The 25,680-nt window shown below is 35.5% G+C and overlaps 1 protein-coding gene and 1 long non-coding RNA gene across 11 annotated transcripts in view; both read right to left on the bottom strand.

Annotated features, from left to right (window-relative positions):
- LOC146404771 (uncharacterized) overlaps positions 1-25,680 on the bottom strand; it is a 1,009,186-nt gene that overhangs the window by 254,676 nt on the left and 728,830 nt on the right. The window lies entirely within an intron of this gene.
- Positions 1-25,680, bottom strand: part of USP34 (ubiquitin specific peptidase 34) — a 256,731-nt gene that overhangs the window by 139,751 nt on the left and 91,300 nt on the right. For 8 of the 10 annotated variants that reach the window (XR_014841823.1, XM_085019077.1, XM_021087501.2 and 5 more), the window contains 9 exons: positions 20,211-20,336; positions 19,902-20,031; positions 19,221-19,256; positions 18,623-18,753; positions 16,270-16,883; positions 13,267-13,481; positions 7,826-7,941; positions 7,606-7,733; positions 964-1,053 (listed from right to left, as the gene is read on the bottom strand). Coding sequence is in view for 9 of the 10 variants with exons in the window: in XM_085019077.1 (XP_084875203.1) it covers positions 964-1,053; positions 7,606-7,733; positions 7,826-7,941; positions 13,267-13,481; positions 16,270-16,883; positions 18,623-18,753; positions 19,221-19,256; positions 19,902-20,031; positions 20,211-20,336 (1,586 nt within the window). In the remaining variant the exon portion in view is untranslated. The remainder of the gene's footprint in view (positions 1-963; positions 1,054-7,605; positions 7,734-7,825; positions 7,942-13,266; positions 13,482-16,269; positions 16,884-18,622; positions 18,754-19,220; positions 19,257-19,901; positions 20,032-20,210; positions 20,337-25,680) is intronic. The other 2 variants (XM_085019079.1, XM_085019080.1) reach the window with 1 other exon arrangement.

Raw genomic sequence — 25,680 nt, 5'->3', positions numbered from 1 at the left:
GCAAAATATTTCAATTATCAAAAACTTGTAAGGACTAGTTATACTTCAATTGTGAAAAGACAAAAAACAGTGCACCTTAAACATTGTTTTTTAATTTATTTATTTAAAAACAGCTATACCTGTGGCATATGCAAGTTACTGGGCTAGGGGTTGATTGTAGAGGCAGACATGGCTCACATCCGGCATGGCTGCGGCTGTGGTGTAGGTAGGCACCTGTAGCTTGGATTTGACCCTTAGCCTGGGAACTTTCATATGCTGCAGGTGCAGCCCTAAAAAGACAAAAAATAAATAAAAATGAATAAATAAATCCTTCATCAGGTTCAATTTTTCCTGAAATTTAACAGTCTCTGAAATCTTTCCAAAAAGTCTATTTGAATAAAGCAATTAACACATTCTTAAAGGTTAGTGACATGCTTGTGATAGCCAACTTTCTATAGATATAATAGTCTCAAATACCAGATCAATTTCAATCAAAGTACTATCCTTGAAGGAATTCCTTAACATTAATCATAAATTCTCTATGTATATAAATGAGTAATGGGTGGTATCAAGATTATCTGCAAAATAATGTAATATCTAGAGCCAATTCATAGTAATGGGAAAAATTAAAGGCACCCTAGAGTGTTTAATGTGTGAATATTCTTCAAGAGTCCTCTGCTATGGCTAGATACACTAAAAATCTTAACAATCAGATTAACAGCATTAATTGCTATTAATTGTGACAGTATTTTTCTCACAAAACAATGAATACAAAGGTCAGATTTCCTACTTCAGGGATATAATCTCCATGGGACTAAGTGGCAGAGACAGCACTCAGAAAACTAAGAAAACATCTGATTTATACAAAATTCAAGTTTTCCTGGTGCGGAATAAAGAATGGTAAGTTACTCAAAACCTTGTTTGATACTTATGACTTGAAAAAACTCTTTAAAATAAATACTTTTCTTTCTTTTATTTACTTACATTGTAATCCAATGTGTATCATAACTGCTCCCAAATTGCTGAAAAGTACCAAACAGTTTTGGAAGAAGACGAAGTGAAATTACTACTGATCTGAAACAGCAAAAACAGGTATTTATAGAGTAAAATAATTTTAAATACTATCAATAATTCTAGCTCTTAACAGAAATTCAGCTATTTAAAGTCTTTTATTATGGTTGATTTACAATGTTGTGCCTATTTCTGCTGTACCAGCTATTTAAAATCTTAAACATAAAAGGATTTAATGAACTTTACATATTTCCAAACATTAAAAATCTTTTTCCAATGTATCAATTTATTACATATACACTGAGACAAGAAAATCAAGTTTTAAAAATCTAATCTAATACATTTAAAGTAAAATACACTATATAAATATCTGAGTATAAGCAAGGCAACAGCATTAAATTTTTTTTCCATGAAAGAATTCTTTAACTAATGAGTCATACGTGCTTCTAGGGATTTCATCCAGGAAAACAGGAATTAGGAGCTTAGGTAAATTATCCAGAGCAAGGCTTCTCAAAGTTTAGTGTACACTTGATTCACCTAAGGGAATTTTGTTAAAATGCAAATTCTGATTCAGTCGATCTGGAGTAGGTTTAGAATTGCAGTTCTAACCAGCTCATACTGCTGGTTTGTGGACCACATTCTAAGCAGTAATAAGGTATAAAACATTTTTTTAACTATATAAATTATCAGTTTCTCCCTAATTCTCACAATATAATCTGCATCTAAACTGAAAATCACTCCATTATGAGCTATGTTAATAACGAAAGCACATTATATACTTCAAGCATAAAGGAGACAAAAGGCAACAGGAAATCATTCTAAAACCTCATGTAGATCTCAGTAAGTTTATATTCTGGAAAAAAAAAAAATAACAGGAGTATAGGGAATATAATGACATGCAAATCCCACAAGACCTAGTAGCCAAGAGAGCTGCTTGTATGAGCCTGGAAAGAAAGGATAAACTCTAATAAGCTATCAAATTTCTTTTATTTTTAAGCTCAGGAGAAATACTGCTTCATAGAGAATTTTTAAAAAGAGAAAAAAAGGTAGCACCCTAACCACAAGTATGGTGTATAAATAAATTCTCAAAATGCCTCCTCTTTTTGAGACAAGTACCAGGGATATTAGAATACAGGACTACACTTCTGGGTTGGAGAAAAACAGTCGTGAATAATACTGAGTAGGAGAAATGAAAAATCTTCTGAATAAAATCCCAAGTACTTAAGTTGGACTATAAAGCTCCTTGTGATCTGTCCCCATTACTTCTATCAGTCTAACTTAATTTCCTTCCCATGGTCTTTTCTGCCATCCCTTCAACACACACAAGCACATTCCTGCCCATAGGCCTTTGGTGTAGCCTCTGCTTGGAGCTTTGAATGCTCTTCACATTAAAAACCACCTGAAAGACTTCTTCCCTCACTTTACTAAGGTTTCCTCAAATGTCAATAGAGAGGATGACCCTGACAACTCTATATTAAATAACACCCATCTGTTGCTCCATGAACCTCTTTATTCCTCTTGATTCCTTTCCAATTTTTCTTCATCACCATCTAATGAATATTCCTTTATTTCATGTGTCTACCACTAGAATGTGCTCGATATGAGCAGACTGTCTTATCCATTAAAAAAAATCCCTGCAAATGGTGCATACTGAGTACGTATTTGCTTAAATAACAAGACAGCAAAGAACTTAAAAGCAAGATTTTCAAGGAAGAAGAAAGATCACAGTGTAAAATGCTTTATTACAGTTAACGACAAAGACAGAAAAAAACACTACCAGAAGATAAAAGAAACAGCGTTATTAGGAGAAATGTCAGAGGACTGAAACCACATTGTTATAAATTAAAGAGTACATAGTAAAGCAACGAAGACAGTAAATGCCTGATATCCAATAAGTACAAGGTAAATATTCTTTAAATATTCAAAAGCATTTAAACTTTAAAGTATATTTTTATATATTAAAATTTTTATTATTTTTCAACAATTTGCACAGTAATAGTGCTTGGGAAGATGGACCAAGGAAAATCAGAGAAAATCAATTTCAATTTTAGATTATTTATCTAAAATCCTTTATCAAAATTTAAGAAACATTAGTAGAGTTTTTCCTAAAAATTAAGACATTAGAAAACCAGAATGAATACATATATATATTGACTTTATTAGCAAAGATATTACAAAGAAAAAAAGAACAAAAAAATTTTTAAATTACAAAAGCAAATTTCAAAATTGTCTGCCTCGTGCAATCTCAATAACAGTTTTAAAATACAAAGAAAAAAATAGAGATAACATATCTCACTTTCTCTAAGAAACTAAAGCAAGTCTTACAGTGTACCAGTTCTATATTTTCTGAAAACCTTTTCTGCAGTCACTATTGTTTAGAATCAGAATGGTTTAAATTTACTTACTCAATTTTCTACAGTAAACATGTTTTTATTGCATAAAATGTAATATAGACACAAACACATGATGCATGGCATTAGAGAACAGGACGCCAGGCACTGAGTGGGTTACTGGCTGAATTGAGTGGATAAAGACGTGGTTCATGTAAAAGAACCGAAAGTAAGATTGCCCAAATTGGACTCATCTTCCCTCAACCCCTATGTAAGCGAAATACTTTTCTCCACAATTTATAATATAAACACTGAGTTATGAAAGAAAGATTACATCTTACATGACTAGAACCTTTATTTAAAAGTTCTTCCTAAAATTATCAGAAAAACTCCAAAATTTGCTCCTCAAAAAGTGATTTCAAAGAACACAGAAGACACATATTTTAAGTACTATAAATTAAAGAACATAAAAAAAGACCAAATCCAGAATCAGTAAGATCCCAAAACACTGGAACACCTTATTTAAACTGATAAATTCTAAAGAAAAAAATGATATAAATAAATAATGATGATAGCCTGAATATTAGTAACAGTATTTACACAGGTTAAGATAATTTATTTGCTTGGTGACAACTTATATTCCATTGTTAAAGGAAACTTCACCAAATCAAATCTACCAATCTGTTCCAATTAAAATTATGTAGTAGCACTTCTCCTGTAACAACTGAGATATTACCTTAACCTATCAACTTTTTTGCCCAAATAGTTTTATAGTTGCTAACATATTTTGAAAAATATAAAAATTATTGTTATATTCACACTTCACAAATTCTTTCACAAGAAAATTTCAAATACGAAAACACACAATATTAGGCAATATGGTTAAGATTAAAGGGTTGAATTATCCAGAGTAGTGAGACAGTCAGACCTCTGAATCTGTAGCTTCCTTATCTGTGGGTACAGAGCCAACTGTTCCTCACTGTTTTATATAAAGGACTTGAGCACCTGCAGATTTTGGCATCTAGAACCAAACCCCCACAAAATACAGAGGGACCATAGAGCTAATTTAGACTCAAGAAAAATACTATTACCTGAAACGACCCTGTTTCTTTTGCTTGATTTTAAGTTTTTGTTGTAACTGGAATCTTATTACTAGACAGAGTGAGGTGTGACTCCAGTAATTACCAGTGAAACTTCATGTTGCCTCAGAAAAATGAATGCATTTGCTGGTGCTCTTCACAATTAAAGTCACACTTGTGACTTTTTCCTGGTCCTAGACTCCATATTTGAAGACTTTGTGTTCTACAAATGCTAGTCAATCTTTTAGAATTATAATATACATGAAGAGCTAACATGAAATGCCCTATATAATTTTTTTAAGGGCTGCACTTGCAGCATATGCAAGTTCCCAGGCTAGAATTAGAATTAGAGTTGCAGCTGGTGGCGTACACAACAGCCACAGCAATGCCATATCCCAGATCAATGCCGCATCTGTGACCTACACCACAGCTCACAGTAACACTGGATCCTTAACCCACTAAGCAGGGCCAGGGATTGAATCTGAGTCCTCATGGATACTAGTCAGGTTCATTACTGCTGAGCCACAATGGGAGCTCCTATAACATAGTTTTTACAGAAGAAAAACAAAATACATAGTACCAACCTTTTCTTAAATATATGAACCTTTATTTGTGTAAACAGAATTCCTGATACATGCAATCATTTTTACTTTTGTATACAAAGGCAAAAAATTTCACACATAAGTTAAAGTACCTCAGTGGATCAAGAATGGCCAAAACAAACAAACAAGCAAAACAAAAACCACACTGGACAGGTTCCCAGAGTCTAAAGTCAATTCTTAATAAGCCACAGGAGAAGCTCAGTGTTAACAAACCGGACTGGTATCCATTAAGATGTGGGTTTGATCCCTGGCCTCACTCAGTGGGTTAGGGATCCAGTGTTGCTGTGAGCTATAGTGTGGGTCACAGATACAGCTTGGATTTGGCGGTGCTGTGGCTGTAGTGTGGGCCGGCAGCTGCAGGTCCAATTCAATCCCTAGTCTGGGAACTTCCACTGGCCTTGGGTGTGGCCCTAAAAAGACCACCAAAAAAAAAAAACAAACAAACAAACAAACAAAAAAAAAAACAGCCACCACAAGATGTGAACCCGATTTCTAGTTAAATATTAAACAACAAAGGGGGTGATAACAACCCAACCCCTATTTCCACCCTACTCACTGGTCACAAGTCTTACCTCACTCATTGACTGCAAAAGACCAAGGTGAAAAGCAGCGTTGTGAAAATTACTCTTTATCTCATGCTCTTACTTAATGACAACATTCTGCGAACCTGTCTACTATGTGTTACTTTAAACCTTCTGCACCAAAGAAATGTCATTATATGCCTTCTAAAACAATCTGCCTAAGGCATATATGCCGCACATCATAGAGACTGACTATGTAAACATTTTGTATACAAGTGTTTACTGTGGATCCTGGATAAATGGTAGAATTATGAGCGATTTATGGAAGACTTTAATTTTCTTTTTCAGATCTCTATACTTCCTGAGAAGTAATGAGCCCATATTACTATCCAAAAGAAAACTAAGTACATTTTATAAAATAAACTGGAATAAGACCAAAGAAAAGCAAAGACAAACAAAAATTGCTAATAGGTCTATAAACCAGGGCAAGTGAAGAACTAAAAAGAAAATGAAAAAGTTAGCACAGAGAAAATTAAAAGAAATATAAAACCTCTGCTAAGTACATAAAAAAGTGACATCAAGAAGTAGACATTCGTGGAGGTTTTTTTTTTTGGTCAAATGTGAGGAAAATGGTAAATGTGTTAAGGTTGCAATGGCCCATTTGTTTCAACATTTAAGGAAGAGTTCTCCTATTAGTATTAGTACTCTTGTACAGCATGCCTTTCTTACTGTGATGGCAAACTCAGAGGCTACACTTGGAGAAAGGATTGTGTTTAGAATAGGATTTATAACAGTTTTCCTGATTTTAAACTTTTTTATATAAATGGAGTAATACAAATATCCTTTTTTGTATCTTGCTTTTATCTGATATTTTGTTGATGAGATTCATCCACATTATTCCACGCAGTTGTAGTTCTTTCACTGTTACTATTACATATGATTTCATTCATTTTCCACAATTTAATTTCCCTTCCTATTTTTTGGGGGGGCATTTGGATAGCAGTACAAAAAATAGTTATTTTGAATAGTGCTTTTAAGACCGTTCTTGAATGTGTCTTTGTGACTTGTGGATATATTATTTTAAGGCACATATTTAGCAGTGGAATGACTGGGACATAGGGTATGTGCAGATGCACATATGAGGAATATAAATTGATATAACTTTAAAAAACTGTTAAGTAGTTTCACAAAGACTTTAAAAAGATAATCAACATTTAAAAATTTTCTATAATACCTATGTAACTGATGAAATTATCATCCAGCCACTAAAAGCATTCCTTTTAAAGAATATATGCCAAATGAGGCAATTAATTGATCCACTAACAGAGGTATATTAATGGTTTCTAACACCTGTATGAATAAGCAACTTTTCTCTTTTGATTGTTCATATTATAGCCCTTTAATGATAACAAGTAGAAAATAAAATATTGTATATACTTTTTCTAATTCAATTAGGTAAAAAAAATTTTGAAGCAGTTAGATATTCAACAAAATTAGACATTAATGTTGGGCCTGAGAATATTAATAAATTCAATTAACATATTTCACAATATCTAAGAATGGAGTAACATTATCAAAGCAGTATAATACAAGGGAAACTGGAAATTTTATCAGTGGAACAGAAATGAAAATCAAGCAACTTGTGGTAGTAATTTGAGCTCCAATAAGAAGTACATCAAGAGACCTTGAAACTAGATAAAAAAACACTAACCTATTCTTTGTGCCTACAGAAGTCAAAAGATCCACCCAGATGGATGGATGGATGGAGGAACAATGTAAGTTGAACTTCACTTACTTAGCTTCCTTTTTATATAAGTTCAAGAACATTTAACTGTAAACTGACAACATGGTAATCACCACCATGTTCCTAGAATCAGGAGTGCCAGAAAATGCTAAAAAATTCAAGACTGAGTGATAAAATATAAACCGGGAGAGAGAAGAGAATTTAAACGTAATTATAAACACTACGATTACTAAAAAAACAGGCTAATGATATATTCAATGTATGAATCCACCATACCTAGTTAGTAATACACAAAATGAACTTTGTTTATTGCATAAAAAAATTTAAATTCCTATTTACCTGTTGTTTCCTAAATTTTCAAGGCAACCTTCAATGAATCTCATTCGAATCTGTCTATCTGTAAACCAACATACTAAGGAACAGAGAAGTTTCTCTGCTTCATTTATTAATCCTTCAGATAGATTAACCTACAAAAAAGGTATATACATAAAGTTACTGTTTATACTGATTGTATTTTGCTGCAATTTTTGTAGTCTTTTGATTCTATTAAATAACTTACTGCATCATCATCCTGGACTATATCCCACAACAAAGTGTTTCCTTTCTTGCAAACGTTATCCAAATTAATGTCTGTCACAGCATTACTGTTGAATTGATGTTTATGAACTGCAGGTCCTGAAAAGGCAAAATATAACACATTATAGAGGAATGCAGCTGAATGAAATCATAAAGTGAATTACAGCATTCATAAACTTAACAAATTCAAAGTAAAAATTAACAATAAATCTGTTCAAAAATCACAAGATAAAAACAGGATTAACACAATAGTTGCAAGTTATGAAGGGGAGAGTACAGTTCTGTTTAACACTTGATGCGAAGTTCCCATTGTGGCTCAGTGGATTAAGAACCCAACATAGTGTCCATGAGGATGTGGGTTTGATCCCTGGCCTTGCTCAGTGGGTTAAGGATGTGGTGGTGTTGCAAGCTGCAGTGTAGGTCGCAAATGTGGCTTGGATCTGGTGTTGCTGTGACTGTGGCATAGGCCAGCAGCTGCAGCTCCAATTTGACCCCTAGCTTTGGAATTTCCATTTGCTGCAGGTGTATGACTGAAAAAAGAAAAAAGAAAAAAAAATTTAAAAAAGAGTTTGAGGAGTTCCCATCGTGGCTCAGTGGTTAATGAATCCAACTAGGAACCATAAGGTTACGGGTTTGATCCCTGGCCTCGCTCAGTGGGTTCAGGATCCGGTGTTGCCATGAGCTGTGGTGTAGGTCACAGACGCAGCTCAGATCTGGCACTGCTGTGGCTCTGGCATAGGCCAGTGGCTACAGCTCTGGACCCCTAGCCTGGGAACCTCCACATGCCACGGGTATGGCCCTAAAAGGACAATAAGACAAAAAATAAAAATAAAACATAAAAAATAGTTTGATACTACTAAAGTGAAATAAGAGTTCACAGCCTCTTCAGTATTTCTTTTTTTTTTTTTTTTTTTTTTTTTTTTGTCTTTTGTCTTTTTTGTTGTTGTTATTGTTGCTATTTCTTGGGCCGCTCCCGCGGCATATGGAGGTTCCCAGGCTAGGGGTCGAATCGGAGCTGTAGCCACCGGCATACGCCAGAGCCACAGCAACTCGGGATGCGAGCCGCGTCTGCAACCTACACCACAGCTCACGGCAACGCCAGATCCTTAACCCACTGAGCAAGGGCAGGGATCGAACCCGCAACCTCATGGTTCCTAGTCGGATTCGTTAACCACTGCGCCACGACGGGAACTCCAGTATTTCTAATAGTTATGATTACTTAATGTTCTTCACTGTATATAAATAGCTGAAACCCAAATTAAGCACGAAGCACACAATTTACTTTAAGTAACTAAAAAGCTGGAGGTCCCTTTGTGGAACAGTGAGTTAAGAATCCAACTGCAGGGGCTTGAGTTACTGTGGAGACACCAATTCAATCCCTGGCCCGCCTTAGTGGGTTAAAGAATCTGGCTTTGCTGCAGCTGCGGCATGCGTTGCAGCTGTAGCTTGGATTCGATTCCTGGCCCATAAACTTCATGTGCCACAGATGCAGCCATAAATAAACAAAATATTTTTTTAAAGAAAACTGAAAAGCCAAGAGACATTCCTCTAAATGACTTTCTGTAAAGTGTCTTATATCAAAAGGTTTTTCTAAATGAAATGAATTACCTAAAACGTTCAATTAAATTCAAATATTCTATTATAATAATGCAAACTGAGTATCAGACTATAAATTCTCCCTAGCATGCTATATTAAGCAAAAATGGTTGTTTTAAAACAGTTTTACCATTAAATTTCCCTATTAAATTGTACAAACATACTAATTTTATTTAGAGATTGAGTTTTAGAACACTTTCAGCACCCTAAAATATTCTCTCATACCAATTACATTTAACCTCTGATCCCATTCTCCAGCCCTAGTCTGTTTTTCCACCCCAATAAATTAGACTTTTTTGGAAATTTCACATAAATGGAATCATAAATTACATATGTATACTCTTCTGACTTTGTTTACCTAGCAAAATTTTTTGAGATTCATCCATGTTCAAGCACCTATCAAGCAGTATATTCCTTTTTTTTTTTTTTTTTTTTGTCTTTTTTTTTTGTTGTTGTTGTTGTTGTTGCTATTTCTTGGGCCGCTCCCGCGGCATATGGAGGTTCCCAGGCTAGGGGTCGAATCGGAGCTGTAGCCACCGGCCTACGCCAGAGTCACAGCAACGCGGGATGCGAGCCGCGTCTGCAACCTACACCACAGCTCACGGCAACGCCAGATCGTTAACCCACTGAGCAAGGGCAGGGACCGAACCCGCAACCTCATGGTTCCTAGTCGGATTCGTTAACCACTGCGCCACGACGGGAACTCCAGTCTATTCCTTTTAATTACAAAATGCTATTTCATGATGTGAAAACATTACAGTTTATGTATCAATAGTTAATGAAAATTTGGGTGGCTTCCAGTTTTTGTCTAATATGAAAAATGCTGCCATAAACATTGATGTAATAACAAGTCTTTATATAAACATATACTTTCCTTTCTCTTGCATGAACACATAGAAGTGGAATTGCTGGGTCAAAGTAAATGTACATTTAAAATTTGAAGAAATCGCCAAACTGTTTTCCAAAGTGGCAGTGACACTTTACATTCACAATAATGGTGTGTGTAGGGCATCACTTCCTATTCATCCAAATCCTCCCCAACACATGTGTGTGTGTGGGGTGTCATTCTTTTAGCCATTCTAACAGGTGTGTGGTAGAGTCTCTCTGTGCTTTTCAATTTGCATTTCCTTAATGACTAAGGATGCTGAGCATCTTTTCACATGCATATTAGCCATTTGTGTACCTTCTTTGGTGAAATAAATCAAATCCCAATTTGTACTTAAGTTGTCTGGATATAATCCCTTTATTAGATATGCAATTTGCAAATATTTCTCCCAGTTGGACTTAGGTTGGTTTTGGCTTGTTTTGATATTTACTTTTAAAAATTAATTTTATTAAAGTACAATGTCTATATATAATCAAGATACAGAACATTTCTATCACCCCAAAAGTTCTTGTGACCCTTTATAATCAATTCCCACCATCAATCACTAAGATTTCAATCATTATAAATTACCTTTAGAATATTTTAGAAGTATAATAAAGGATATATATACATTATGTTCTCTCCTGTCTAGTTTCAAGTGCTTAGAATGTTTTCTAATATTCATCCATGGTGTTAAATGTATCATTAGCTTTTTTTTATTCCACTATGTGAATATATCACAGTTTACTACCAGATAACTTCAACTGAGGCTCATAAATGAAGTAGATATGAACATTCACGTAAAAACCTTTGGTTACATTTTCATTTTTCTTGGGTAAATACCTAAAACAGGAATTTCTGGGGCATATGGCACTAGTTTAACTTTATAAGAAACTAATAAGAGCTCTCTAACCTGGCTGTATCATTTTATACTCCTTGACAACAATGTATGAGAGTTCTAATTGCTTTACATCGTGTCATCAGATATCATTAGTCCTTAATTTTTTACCTATCACAGATGAGTAGAAGTATCTCTTTGTAGTTTTATTTTTGTCTTTTTAGAGCCACACTCACGGCATATGGAAATGCCCAGGCTATGGGTCGAATTGGAGCTATAGCTGCTGGCCTATACCACAGCCACAGCAATGCCAGATCTGAGCCAAGTCTGTGATCTACACCACAGCTCATGGCAATGCCGGATCCTTAACCCACTGTGCAAGGCCCAGGATGGAACCCATTTCCTCGTGGATACTATTGGGGTTCATTACTGCTAAGCCATGGCAAGTGCTCCTCATTGCGGTTTTAATTTGCATTTCTCAGATGACTAGAGATACTAGTAGTTACTCACCATTCCTCTATCTTCATTTATGAATTAACTAAACTATTCATATCTTTTGCACATTTTATTTTTTGTCTTTTTAGGGCCACACTAGCAGCATATGGAGGTTCTCAGGCTAGGCAGGGGTCGAGTCAGAGCTACAGTTGCTGGCCTACACCACAGCTACATCAACACGGGATCTGAGCTGTCTGTGACCTACACCACAGCTAAAAGCAATGCCGGATTTTTAACCCACTGAGCAAGACAAGGGATTGAACTTGCATCCTCAGATTCATTTCCACTGAGCCATGATAGGAACGCCAGCTCATTTTAAAATCGTATTGTCTGTCTTACTGTGTGGGAAGGGTTCTATATAGTATTAAATATAAAGTAATACAAGGTAGATTTGAAGAGCATTAATATGTTTAATATCTTGCTAACTTTCTAACTTCATATAGTAAAAAATATGTACAATACTGAATAAAAGGAAATGGGATAAGAATAAAAATATGGCGAAAACTTAATATGGTATCAAATTCAACTGGCCTCAATCTTACCCCGTTTATTTCTCAACAATCACAGTAACACAACAAAAAAAATCAAAATAGTAGCCTTATCTAGATTATATACAAGTAATATTTGAAATGACAAAGTTGTTGCCACGATCCACAAGTTACCTTGTCTCCAAGTCTGACCATGGCCTTAGAGAATAAACCTAATCAATCTATCAAGTTTACTTAGTTTGTCATTTACTGGCACCCCAAAACCTATTTCCTAGGCTACCAAGGGCTGATGGGATATAACCAAGCAAGAGGTTAGATATCGATCTTTATTTTTTAAACTTCCTTTCTCTGTTCTTATTTTTATTATTTTGGCCTCAGCATACAGAGGCTTTTTGTGAAAATCTCAGTTCCCAGACCAGGGATTGAATCTGGGCCACAGTTGTAAAAGAGTTAAGCCTTAACCACTAGACCACCAGGAAACTCATATAGACCTTTAAATCGCCAATTCTAAAACTGCTTTTCCCTCTTCATTTTTCTCCCTTTCCTCCTTTATCTTCTACTATTCTCTAACTTCCTCTAATCTCTATTCTTTCTAGTTTGGTCATGTCCTATTACTTTTCTGGACTGATTTAGAGTAACTGGAACCATCATTTGTTGAACATTTTCATCACTTCAGATGAAAAAAACACTTTACCCGTCCTCTTATGTCCCCCCAACCCTCCTGAGCCACAGGGAAACATAATCATAATCTATCCTTTCTATCTCCACAGATTTGTCTATCCTAGTCATTTTATATAAATGGAATCATAAAATATGTGATTCTGTGTAATCTAATTTTAAACCCTAAGACTACTGAATATAAAATCTAATAGTCACATCTTTTCTCAAATTCAGAGCTATGTATAATTTTTATACATATAATTTATTTCCCTTGTTAAATACCTCTTGATGGAACTGGAATCTTAATATACATAATGGAATATTCAAAATTAATTTCATTGCCTTGGAAAGAAAACTATAATATGAAAGTTATTTGGCAAAAACACTGAAGCATCATAACATTAACTACTTATTCCTTTTAACAATGTTATATAAATTACTCCTATTTTAAGAAATACACTCTACTTACTACAGAACCTTACCTTGACTAAGATGTTCATGGTAGATAGATGCTAAATTGGGAAGATGTTGTTGGAGATGAGATGTTAGCTCTGCATGTGAATTAATCTGAACTAGCTCCTCTTCACACCCAGATTCTTCACCATCAAAATCAGCCATATTTTTTTCTGATTTTGCACTGACCTGGGAGCTACTGCAACTGACATCATCTGCACTTAACATATCATCAACCATGTGACTGTAACACAGAGAGAAGCACAACGTTTATTAATTACAAATTTACACACACTTTGTGAATAACAAAAATTATCTCAAAACATTTGGCACAGTTACAACATACTCAAGAATAAAGTTACATTTGTTTGTTAATAATATGGAGTATTGACAGCTTTACAAAAACTAAAAAGCCCACAATGTCAGCACTACATATTATTTTTACAATATACACACATATTATATGGCTCATCAATACACTTCACTAAAACAACTTCAAAAAGAATAATTTGGGGGAAAAATCAGTAAACTTATTGATAATTATTTTATAAACTCAAATCTTAAAATATGTTTATATTTGTTCATACAACTGCAGAATCAAATGAGATAACTATCAGAAAAAAAAATTCAATTTAAAGCTGCCATTTAGGAGTTCCCTTTGTGGCTCAGTGGTAACGAATCTGACTAGCATCCATGAGGATGGAGGTTCAATCCCTGGCATCCCTCAGTGGGTTAACGATCCAGCATTGCCATGAGCTGCAGTGTAGGTCAGACACAGCTTGTATTGCTGTGGCTGTGGCGTAGGCTGGCAGCTGGAGCTCCAATTCAACCCCTAGCCTGGGAACTTCTACATGCTGCGGGTGCCACCTTAAAAAAAAAAAAAAAAAAAAAAAAAGATAAAACTGTAATCTAGATATGGCTAATATTATTTGGGGGACTTTTAACTTAATAAATACCTATTAAGCACTCACTTCTAAAATATACCATAAAGAATGTTCTAAGGATGTAAGGACAAAGGGACAAAAATAACACAAAGAAGTTCAGGACTGATTTAGAGACTTGCAAGTAGAGCCATACTCAGAGAATATGGAAATGGCTAATGTTAAAAAATTAAATCACTAAGTCTTGTTGGGTAGAGGGCAGGTGTCAGTAGGAGTGTGGGCATGGGTAGAGGGTTGATGCGAAGACTAAAAGGAATGTGCCATGTGCCAAACAGAAATTATTACCCTCCTCAGCTCTATGAACGAGCTGCTTCAGTATTAAGATGTCCTAGAGAGAACCCTGAATGTGCATATCTATAATTCAGACCATAATCCAGTGGTTCTCAATCCATAGCTGAAGGGAATGTTTGGTAATGTCTAGAGACAGTTTTTAATTATCACAACGTGGGACATGTCTCTGGTATCTAGGGACAGAGGCTAGGGGATGCTGCTAAACATCCACTCTACAATGCACAGGGCAGCATTCACATTGCTGCATATCCAAAGCACAGAATTACCTGGCCGAAAATGTCAATAGTGCCATGACTGAGAAACACTGCCTTAAACTCATATGAATTAATGGTAAGAATAAAAAGGCAAAGGAGGATAAGCAATGAGATCCTGCTATACAGCACAGGGAACTATATCTAGTCACTTGTGATGCAACATGATGGAAGACAATGTGAGAAAAAGAGTGTGTGTGTGTGTATGAGACTGGGTCACTCTGCTATACAGCAGAATTTGGCAGAACAGTGTAAATCTACTATAATAAAAACATAAAAATCTTAAAAAAAAAAAAAAGGCAAAGGAAATAAAGTAGGGATATGAATGGAGATACAGTTCTCCCAAACAACCACAGTGAAAATTTCCAAAGGCCTGGCAAAAAGGTCTAAGAAAAAAAACTGATTAATCACATATTTATATGTCATCATTATCTGAACTATTACTACTTGCAATGGCAGTAAAAATGAATGGCAGCTAATATTTATTAGGCTCTTATATGCCAATGACATTAACTTAAGAAATACTCAAAATAAACCCACGTGACAGGTACTACTGTTCCTATTTTATAGACAAGAAAATGATGGAAAGTAAAATTGAGTACTTTGCCCAACATTGTAAACACTATTAAGTGACAGAATCACCTACTGTTAAACACCATAGGTATACTCCACAGATCATCAAAAGACTTTATACTGAGGCTTTGTCCTTACTAATATTATAAAATGTTCATAAAATTTCCCTTTTCATGATGATTTTTTTTTGGTTTTTCATTTTTTTTTATAATAGTTGTTTACAATGTTGTGTCATGCCCACACTTTAATGGAAGCTTCCACAAGATTTTATATTTACTTTTAGCCAATTATTATTATACGGAGCTGAACTGTCCAATACAATAGCCACTAGCCACCTGTGGCCGCTGCACATGAAAAAGTGGGTAATCTAAATGGAGATGTGCTGTAAGTAGAAAATATATACAGATTATTAAAGACAGTACAAAAATATTTTAATTAAGTTTACACTGATTAGGAGTTCCTATAGTGGCACAGCGGAAACAAATCTGACTAGGAACCATGAGGCTGCAGGTTCGATCCCTGGCCTTGCTCAGTAAGTTAAGGATCTGGCGTTGCCGTGAGTTGTGGTGTAGGTAGTAGTTGCAGCTCAGATGCAGCTCAGATCTGGCATTGCTGTGGCTGTGGCGAAGACCAGCGGCCACAGCTCCAATCAGATCCCTAGCCTGGGAACCTCCATATGCCATTGGTACGACCCTAGAAAGACAAAAAGGGAAAGAAAAAAAAGTTTACACTGACTACATGTGGATATATGTGAGATATTACTGATTTATGATTAAAATTAATTTTATGTTTCATTTTGCTTTTTAGAATGTGCCAATTAGAAAATTAAAAATTATATATTAGAGCATGCATTTGTAGCTTACATTATATTCTTACTGGATAGCACTGATCCAGAATATATTGCAATTGAATAAATATAGGCTATAATTACCTCCCTTAAGAAAATATAAGTTGTTTATTTTTTAAGTAGACTCACCCATCATGGTGGTGATGATGGTGATGGTGGTGGTGGTGGTGATGTTGTGGACCAATAAACTGCCGACAATTAAATAATTCATTCCCAATAGTCTCCCCAAGAAAGTCCCCAGTGCGTGTAATACAAGATTCCTGAGATGCTTGTGCTATATGAGCAGCATTCATTTCCCCTGAAATATCATGTTCTGGGTCTTCAGAGTGTGAACAGGCATCAAGCATTCGTATTCGATTATCTACTGATGGCAAGGACTCAGTGTTAAAAACCAAGTCCTTTCCTGTTCCATTGCTTGTCCCACTTCTTTCTGATGGGCCTTGGGAATCCCCTAAGCAAATGCCTGCTTGACTTTCTAACTTTCTGTTCCGAAGATCTGTACCACAACTGCTTTTAGGAGGATTATGACCATGATCATCATCTTCATCTTCTTCTTTAAGAGCTTCAATATCCGCAATGTCTTCAGACTGTACCTCACTGCCAGGGCTCCCTGCTGACTGGCTTGCATGGCTAGAATTCACCTCATTGCTAGATCCGTCACTATGTCCACTACTGCTACCAGGACCACTGCTTCCATCTTCACCACTGTTGGCAGTTTCATCAGAACTTCCCTGCATGGACTCCTATATTTAGAAACAAAGAGATTAAATAAATATTTAAACTAATCAGAAAAAAGCAAATGGCATTAACACTCTGTACTTTTTTTAAAAGGCTGCCACAGTTTGGACACATTTCCTTGGAAAACATAAAATGGAATTAAAATGTCAAAGCAAAGTAAAGAACCTCAATGATACTAAAAACATAGGAGAGGAATTTCCTGGTGGTTCACTGGGTTAAGAATTTGGCAATATTGTACAACTACAGATGTGATAAATTCATTAATTAAAAAAAAAAAAAAAAGAATTTGGCATTGTCCGAGTTCCTGTCATGGCGCAGCAGAAACAAATCTGACTAGGAACCATGAAGTTTCAGGTTCAATCCCTAGCCTCACTCAGTGAGTTATGGATCCAGTGTTGCCGTGAGCTATGGTGTAGGTCACAGACACGGCTCAGATCTGGCATTGCTGTGGCTGTGGCAGCTGTAGCTCCAATTAGACCCCTACCCTGGGAACCTCCATATGCCTTGGGTGTGACCCTAAAAAGCAAAACAACAACAACAAATAACCATTTGGCATTGTTAGTCAGGTGGCTTGAGTCACTGATGTGGCACAGGTTGGATCCCTGGCCCAGGAACTTACGTATGTCAAGGGTACACTATGGCCAAAAATACCAAATAAAGAAGTTCTGTCTGTGGTGTAGTGGGTTAAGGATCTAGCATTATGTCTGTGGCTGTGTAGGTTGCAGCTGTGGCTCAGATTTGAACCCTGGCCCAGGAACTTCCATATACTGAGGGTTTGACCATAAATAAATAAATACGTAAATAATTTTAAAATAATAATAAATAGCCGCGGGAGCGGCCCAAGAAATAGCAACAACAACAACAACAAAAAGACAAAAGACAAAAGACAAAAAAAATAATAATAATAAAATAAAATAAAAATAAAAAAATAATAAATAAAAGTTGAAAAAAGGAGTTCCCGTCGTGGCGCAGTAAGTTAACGAATCCGACTAGGAACCATGAGGTTGCGGGTTCGATCCCTGCCCTTGCTCAGTGGGTTAAGGATCCGGCGTTGCCGTGAGCTGTGGTGTAGGTTGCAGACGCGGCTCGCATCCCGAGTTGCTGTGGCTCATGGCATAGGCTGGCAGCTACAGCTCTGATTAGACCCCTAGCCTGGGAACCTCCATATGCCGTGGGAGCAGCCCAAGAAATGGCAAAAAGACAAAAAAAAAAAAAAGTTGAAAAAAGACAGGAGGAGCCTGAACAGGGATCATTATTTATATCCCTAGTTTAAAGAATAAGCATGGCACAAAATCAAAAATCAAGACATCTGGAGTCCTGTTATAGTGCAGCAGATTAAAGTCTGGCATTGTCACTGTAGCAGCCTGGGTCACTGCTATGGCACAGGTTTGACCCCTGGCCTGGGAACTTCCAAATACCACAGGCACAACAGCAAAAAAAATCTCTCAGAGTTCCCATCGTAGCTCAATGGAAATGAATCTGACTTGCATCCATGAGGATGCAGGTTTGATCCCTGGCCTTCTCAGTGGGTTAAGGAACCGGTGTTGCCATGAGCTGTGGTGTAGGTCACAGACACGGCTCAGATCTGGCATTGCTGTGGCTCTGGTGTAGGCCAGCAGCTACAGTTCCAATTCAACCCCTAACCTGGGAACTTGTACATGCTGCAGGTGAGGCCCTAAAAAGACCAAAAACAAACAAACAAAAAAAATCAACTCTTTAAAAGGGAGGAAAAGTGTTTTCATACCTCTGTATCTGAAAGTCGCTGTTGCACATGTTTGGTTCTATTAATAAGTTGCTCATCCATTTCAATGTCACTGCCTCCACTTTGATGAGTATCACTGTTATCACTGCTTTGAGGACTGGCTGCAGGTGACCCTGTATTAAAATGATTTTTTCTTTTTACTTTTAATTTGTATTAACACCGATCTGTCAGAATGTCATAATCCTTTGATTCTTTGATATACCAAAGCTTCATGCTAGGCAGCCAAAAATATAATCTAGAAATATGTTAACATTTGCCATTTATTTCTAGAAGATATATGATTTCAATTAAAAGTAAAGAAACTAATGATTTAAACAAAAAGGGTGAGATAGATAACTACTTAAGGGTTTCCATCTCCTGTACAAAATGAACTTTATGACTGATACAAGTATGTTGTATAAAAACAATTAATTCTAGAGGATCATCAAAATAAAACTAGATTGTAGCAAATGGATACTGCTTGTTTGTCACCTCCATATCCATAATCAGAAGGAAAAATAAAGGTTTTGTGTAAGGCATTTAAAAATAATTAAATAAAACTGTAAGTCATCTTGCCATATATTTCTAAAACTCAACTTACAGGGTGATGGTGCAGCTCTTCTGAGCTCTTCTTCCTCTGAAGGAAAAGGGAAAAACAGGACAGAAATACTCTAAGTGACTGAATTTCTTTGGGACACATATCAGTTGTTCTTATTATATAATCAACAAGATATAGGTGGGGAAATCTGCAATAGTGTCAGTCCCCACCACTTGCTGTAGTAGCTGTGGGTGCCTGCACAGAAAAGCCTAAGAAAGGAGTAGTATATGATGTCAGGAGACAAAGACAGGGATAAAGTTGGCTAAAGTCTTAGAAAACCTTGTAAAGCTATACATGTAAAAACCACACAAAACACAACTGAAATGACAGGAAACTTAGAAAACAGAAAGATATCATTATGTTCTATTCTCAAAACCATTTCTAAAACAGCATTGTTGATTATTTGTCTTCTAACCACAAGCTCTAAAGCGACTATGAAATAGTTTTTGTTTTTTTTGTTTTTTTTTTTTTTAAGAGAAGAACCAACAACTACTGGAACTTTATTGCTATCACTTGAACAGTAAACCAAAACATGCCCTAACCCTAATTTATTAATCTTTTCATAAGACCAATAGCTCCCATTCAAACTCATTTCAAAACTGAGATTGAACTGAAATTACGTGGCAGAAACCACTTCAAATCTGAGTTATAAACTTTGGACAACATACATTATACTTTACTAACCTTTCTTATTTCCAATGGGAAGATTAGTGTTTAACAAAGATGCAAAAGAACTCTGTTTAGATAGCTGGGCCTTAGCTGCTAGTGCATTATTCCATAATGCTTTAATTAACATCGATGCCAAGTACAGTGTCTTAAAAAAAAAGAGAGAGAAGTTGAAATTAGAGGTTTTATGAAACATTGTAACAGATATAATATCCTTTTGCCTAACTGAAATGTCAACAACAATAAACTACAAGTTAACTCATCTCAATCAAATAAATTTTAACTTTCAAAAAAAAAAAAAAACTCATACTGAATGTTTTGAATTACCTGTTCAGTATGAACTCCTGGCTCAAGAGCTGAGACCAGATTAAGAAGATGTCTAAGTGGTACTGGATCCAAATTCTTGATAAGTGAAGGAAATAAGTCATGTATATACCGACTACAATGTTTCAACTAGAAAATAAAAGTAGAACAACAGTCAAAAATAACTACACTGCATAAATAATCTGATATCAAAAAAGTTACATACTTTAAAAGTGAAGAAGGCGGTAATCACACTAATATTTTTTAATATATTGGTAAAATTTTAATTACCAAATATCATAAATCACAGTACATAAAACTGTGAAAATAAAACTCCACTTAGGCAGAACTTTATCTTACTCAAGCAAACCCACAAATGCTTTTTAACTACAGGAGGAAGGCCCAAAATAAATACAGTTTCTGGAATCCAGGTATAAAAAGGATTCCAATTAAACTTAGCCACATATGATTAACACAAATACAAGTTAAATAGTGAATTTAAATGTAGGTAATTACAAATAAGATAAATTACACTTAGGAGAGAAAACCAAACAAAAAATTTTTAAGTGTACAGTGGACACTTGAAAAACATAGGTTAGACCTATGAGGGACCACCTACGTGTGGACTTTTTTCCCCACTAAATATGTACTATAATACCACATGACCAACAGATACGGACCAGTAGATATGGAAGGCTGACTACAAAGTTAATACATGGATTTTCAACAGCATGGAGGGCTAATGCTCCTAATCCCCATATTGTCCAATGATCTACTGTATTGTATTTCTCATATTAAGAGGTTAGAAAGTATTTATAAGATGTTCATTTTAATAGAGTACACAACAGAAATCCTCTTATACTCAAGGTCTACATAATATAAACCAGTCAAGTCTCCTGTTATACTAAGCAGAATTATGTAAATATGAGGGAAAATATAACATTTATAAACATATGATTGTTAAATATTACAATGTCTTTTACAGCCATGAAGCAGTTGACTGCTAAATGAAGATACAACAACAAATATAACTAGGCCAGAAAAACCCAATTTCAGGGTATATCCAGATTATATAAAGTATTCCTAAAACTTCACAAAACCCCACAAACAACCCAATTAAATAGGCAAAGGACTTGAATAAACATTTCTCTAAAGATGTACAATGGCCAATAAGCACATGACAGGCTACTCAATATCATTAGTCATTAGGAAATGCAAATAAATGCAAATTGCAATCACAATTATATACCACTTCACACCTACTAAGGTGGCTAAATTTTTTTTTAAAGACAAGTAAAAAGCATTGGCAAGAGTGTGAAAAAATTAGAACCTATCTGTATTGCTGCAATTGCTGTGGAAAAAGTTTGGGGTTTCTCAAAAAGTTAAACCTAGATTTACCATAAGACTCAGGAGTTCTACCCCAAGGTACATATACAAAAAAACTGAAATCAGAGACACAAACATGTATCTATGTATCCATGTTCACAGAAGTAATATAATAAATAGTTAAATGGTAGAATATACTCAAATGTCCACTGATGAATAAATGTCTTACACATACACATATTTATCACAAAAGGAAGCAAATTTTAATATATGCTATAACATGGATGGACCTTGAAAAAAATGGTGTTTAGTAAAATCAGCTAGACACAAATACTGTATGACTCCATTAAATGAGGTACCTAGAATATGCAAATTCATAGAGACACAATGTAGAACAGAGGAAACCAAAGTCCCCTGTGGGGAGGGAAGGAAGCAGAGTTATTGTTTAACAGGTATAGCCCTTTTGTTGGAGATAAAAGCACAGTTTGAATACAGGTAAGTGATGATTAAAAAACACTGTGAATGTATTTAATGCCACTGAACTGTATACTTACAAATAGTTAAAATGGTAAATTTTGGTTAATTATGTTGGCTGTTATTTGTACAATAAAAAATGTGAATAAAGAGTTTCCTTTGTAGTGCAGTGGAAATGAATCTGACTAGTATCCATGAGATGCAGGTTCCATCCCTGCCCTTGCTCAGGCTGGCAGCTATAGCTCTGATTCAACCCCTAGCCTGGGAATTTCCATATGCTGCGGGTATGGCCCTAAACAGCCAAAGGGAAAAAAAAAAAAAAGTGAATAAAAAATAATATATTCGTTAAAGATCAACAAAAAACTCAGAACAAATTTTTAAAACGCCTCATGGGATTAATGAACACTTTAAAAACAACATGACAAAAATCCTCCCAACAAAAAAATGACAATATATATTAGGTATTTATCTTCATAAAATATTAAAAATAAAATATTTTGTTCAAAAAACAAAAAACTATTCTTCATGTATACTATACGGTTTTGACAGAAAACAAGAGTGGCTCTAGTATATTATATTACATTCAGCCAAATTCTTGAAGTACAAAGAAAACAGACATTTCAAGTGTGTAGAAACGCAGAATAAAAAATGTATTAATTTCTCATCAAGGATGTTGAAGGAGAAAATCAAGACGACATGACTGCCAACTGACCTCTGAGCTGAAACTGGGTGACTTGAGGCTCCTCACTCCCTCCTCTGTCACTGGAATGTGTGCTCTTCCGGCTGTTCCCAAAGTGGGAGCTATTTCAAGGACATAACCTTAAGGTGCTGTTGAGACCATCTAGACAGTATATACGCCTGAACCCAATTAAGGCCTCAGATTTGGCAGGTGGGTACAGAGATCTACTCATCTTGCAGCCACTGAAGACAAGTCTCCTAAGTTAAGATCCCTTGTTTATTAAACCTACCATCTACCAGTCTGAAGTGGTCTCTGCCTCTTTCTTTGGTCTTTCCCTGACCTCTGTGTCCAGGCCAGTTTACAAACCAACACGGAAAACAAAAGCCTACTCTGTGAAATCCACAAGAATAAACAAAAAGTAACCGTAGAGTATGGAATAGAGAATTATAGAAACAGGAATGAGGAAAAAGGATTTGTGGTGAATCATATACCTAAATACAAAGTTAATATAAAACAACTGTGGAAATTATGATCATCATGTAGAACTTAAAAGTTACACAACTTTATAAAATATAAATAATAACTGAAAAGTGGAAAATAAAAGAAAAATGATGAGAATTTCCTCATCTTTCATAGAAGAGACTCATTATTTTAGAATGAGAAGAAAAAATTAAAATAAGTAATAGATTAAAATAAGTAATAGATATGAGATGTCAACAAATTTCTGAATGACTAAAATGAATGGGAACCCTCCTGCACTGCTGAGGGGAATGTAAGCTGGTACAACCACTATGGAAAACAGTATGGAGGTACCTTAGAAAACTATACATAGAACTACCATATGAGCCAGCAACCCTACTCTTGGACATATATCCAGACAAAACTTTCCTTGAAAAAGACACATGCACCCACATGTTCGCTGCAGCACTATTCACAATAGCCAAGACATGGAAACAACCCAAATGTCCATGACACATGATTGGATTAGGAAGATGTGGTATATATACACAATGGAATACTACTCAGCCATAAAGAAGAACAAAATAATGCCATTTGCAGCAACATGGATGGAACTATAGATTCTCATACTGAATAAGTCAGAAAGAGAAAGACAAATACCATATGATACCATTTATATCTGGAATCAAATACATGGCATGAATGAACCTTTCCACAGAAAAAAAAACCTCATGGACTTGGAGAATAGACTTGTGGTTGCCAGGGCGGGGGGGAGGGAGTGGGATGGATTGGGAGCTTGGGGTTAATAGATGCAAACTATTGCCTTTGGAATGGATTAGCAATGAGCTCCTGATGTGCAGACTGGGAACTATGTCTAGTCACTTACGATGCAGCATGATAAGTGTAACTTGGTCACCATGCTGTACAGTAGAAAAAATTGTACTGGGGAAATAATTTGAAACAGTAACAGTTGTATTGGGGAAATAACAATAGGAAAGAAAATCATTAAAACCAAGAGCTGGTTCTTTGAAAGGGTAAACAAAATTGACAAGCCTTTTACAAGGATTACCAGGAAGAAAAGAGAACCCAGGAGTTCCCACTGCAGATCAGTGATAACAAATCTGACTAGCATCCATGAGGATGCGGGTTCAATCCTTGCCCTCACTCAGGGGGTTAAGGATCTGGAGTTGCCATGAGCTGTGGTGTAGATCACCAACATGGCTCAGATGTGACGTTGCTGGTTGCTGTGGCTGTGGCATAGGCTGGGAGCTACAGCTCCGATTCAACCCCCAGCCTGGGAACTTCCTTCCATATGCCATGGGTGAGGCCCTGGAAAGACAAAGAAAATTCAAAATTAAAAAAAAAAAAAAAAGAGAGAGAGAGAGAGAACCCAAATAAAATAAGAAATGAAAAAGAAATCTCAACTGATACTGCAGAAATACAAAAAACCTAAGAGAATACTATGAACAATTCTATGCCAACAAATCTGACAACCTACAAGAAACGAACAACCTTCTAGAAACATAAAGCCCACCAAAACTGAATCAGGAAGTATATAATGTGAACAGACTGATCACCAGAAACAAAACTGAGCATGTAATAAAATAGAAAATTACAGGACAATATTTCTGAGTAATATAGATGCAAAAATTCTCAATAAAATTTTAGCAAAATGAATCCAACAACACATAAAAAAGATCATACATGACCAAGTGGAATTCATCCAAATTCAAAAGAATGGTTTGACATATGCAAATAAATACATCATGCTAACAAAAGTAAAAAACCACATGATCATCTCAATAAATTCAGAAAAAGCATTCAACAAAATTCAGCATTCGCTCATGATAAAAATTCTAACCAAAGTGGGTACAGAGGGAATATATCTCAACATAACAGAAGCCACTTATGACAAACCCACAGTCAACAGAACACTCAATGGAGAAAAGCTGAAAGCCTTCCTACTAAAATCTGGAACAAGACAAGGATGCACACTCTCACTACTTTTATTCTATACACTATTGGAAATCCTAGCCACAGCAATCAGACAAAAGAAAGAAAAGCTATACAGACTGGAAGAGGGAATACTATCACTATACGCAGATGACATGATACTACATATAGAAAAACCTAAGGACTCCACATATAAAGTACTCCACCTGATCAAAAAACTCAGCAAAGTAGAAGGATACAAGATTAACATTCAGAAACCAGCTGCATTTTTGCATACTAACAATGAAATAACAGAAAGGAATATTAAAAAAAAATACTTTTTAAAAAATCAAACACGCAAATACCTAGGAATAAACCTGACCAAGGAGGTGAAAGACTTATACGCTGAGAACTACAAAACATTAATCAAGGAAATTAAAGAGGATTCAAAGAAAAGCAAAGATATCCCATTTTCCTGGACTGGAAGAATTATTAATGCCCATATATTCAAAACAATCTACAGATTTAATGTGATCCCTATCATGACATTTCTCACAAAAATAGAATAATCCAAAAATTTATATGGAACATAAAAGACACAGAATTGCCAAAGCAATCCTGAGG

The sequence above is a fragment of the Sus scrofa genome, chromosome 3 (genome assembly GCF_054392235.1).
Source record: "Sus scrofa isolate SSC_HxYL_T2T_F1_AM1 chromosome 3, Sscrofa_HxYL_maternal_Yorkshire_Landrace_v2.0, whole genome shotgun sequence".
In the NCBI taxonomy this organism is placed as follows: domain Eukaryota; kingdom Metazoa; phylum Chordata; class Mammalia; order Artiodactyla; family Suidae; genus Sus; species Sus scrofa.
This window is presented reverse-complemented; position numbering and strand designations above follow the sequence as displayed.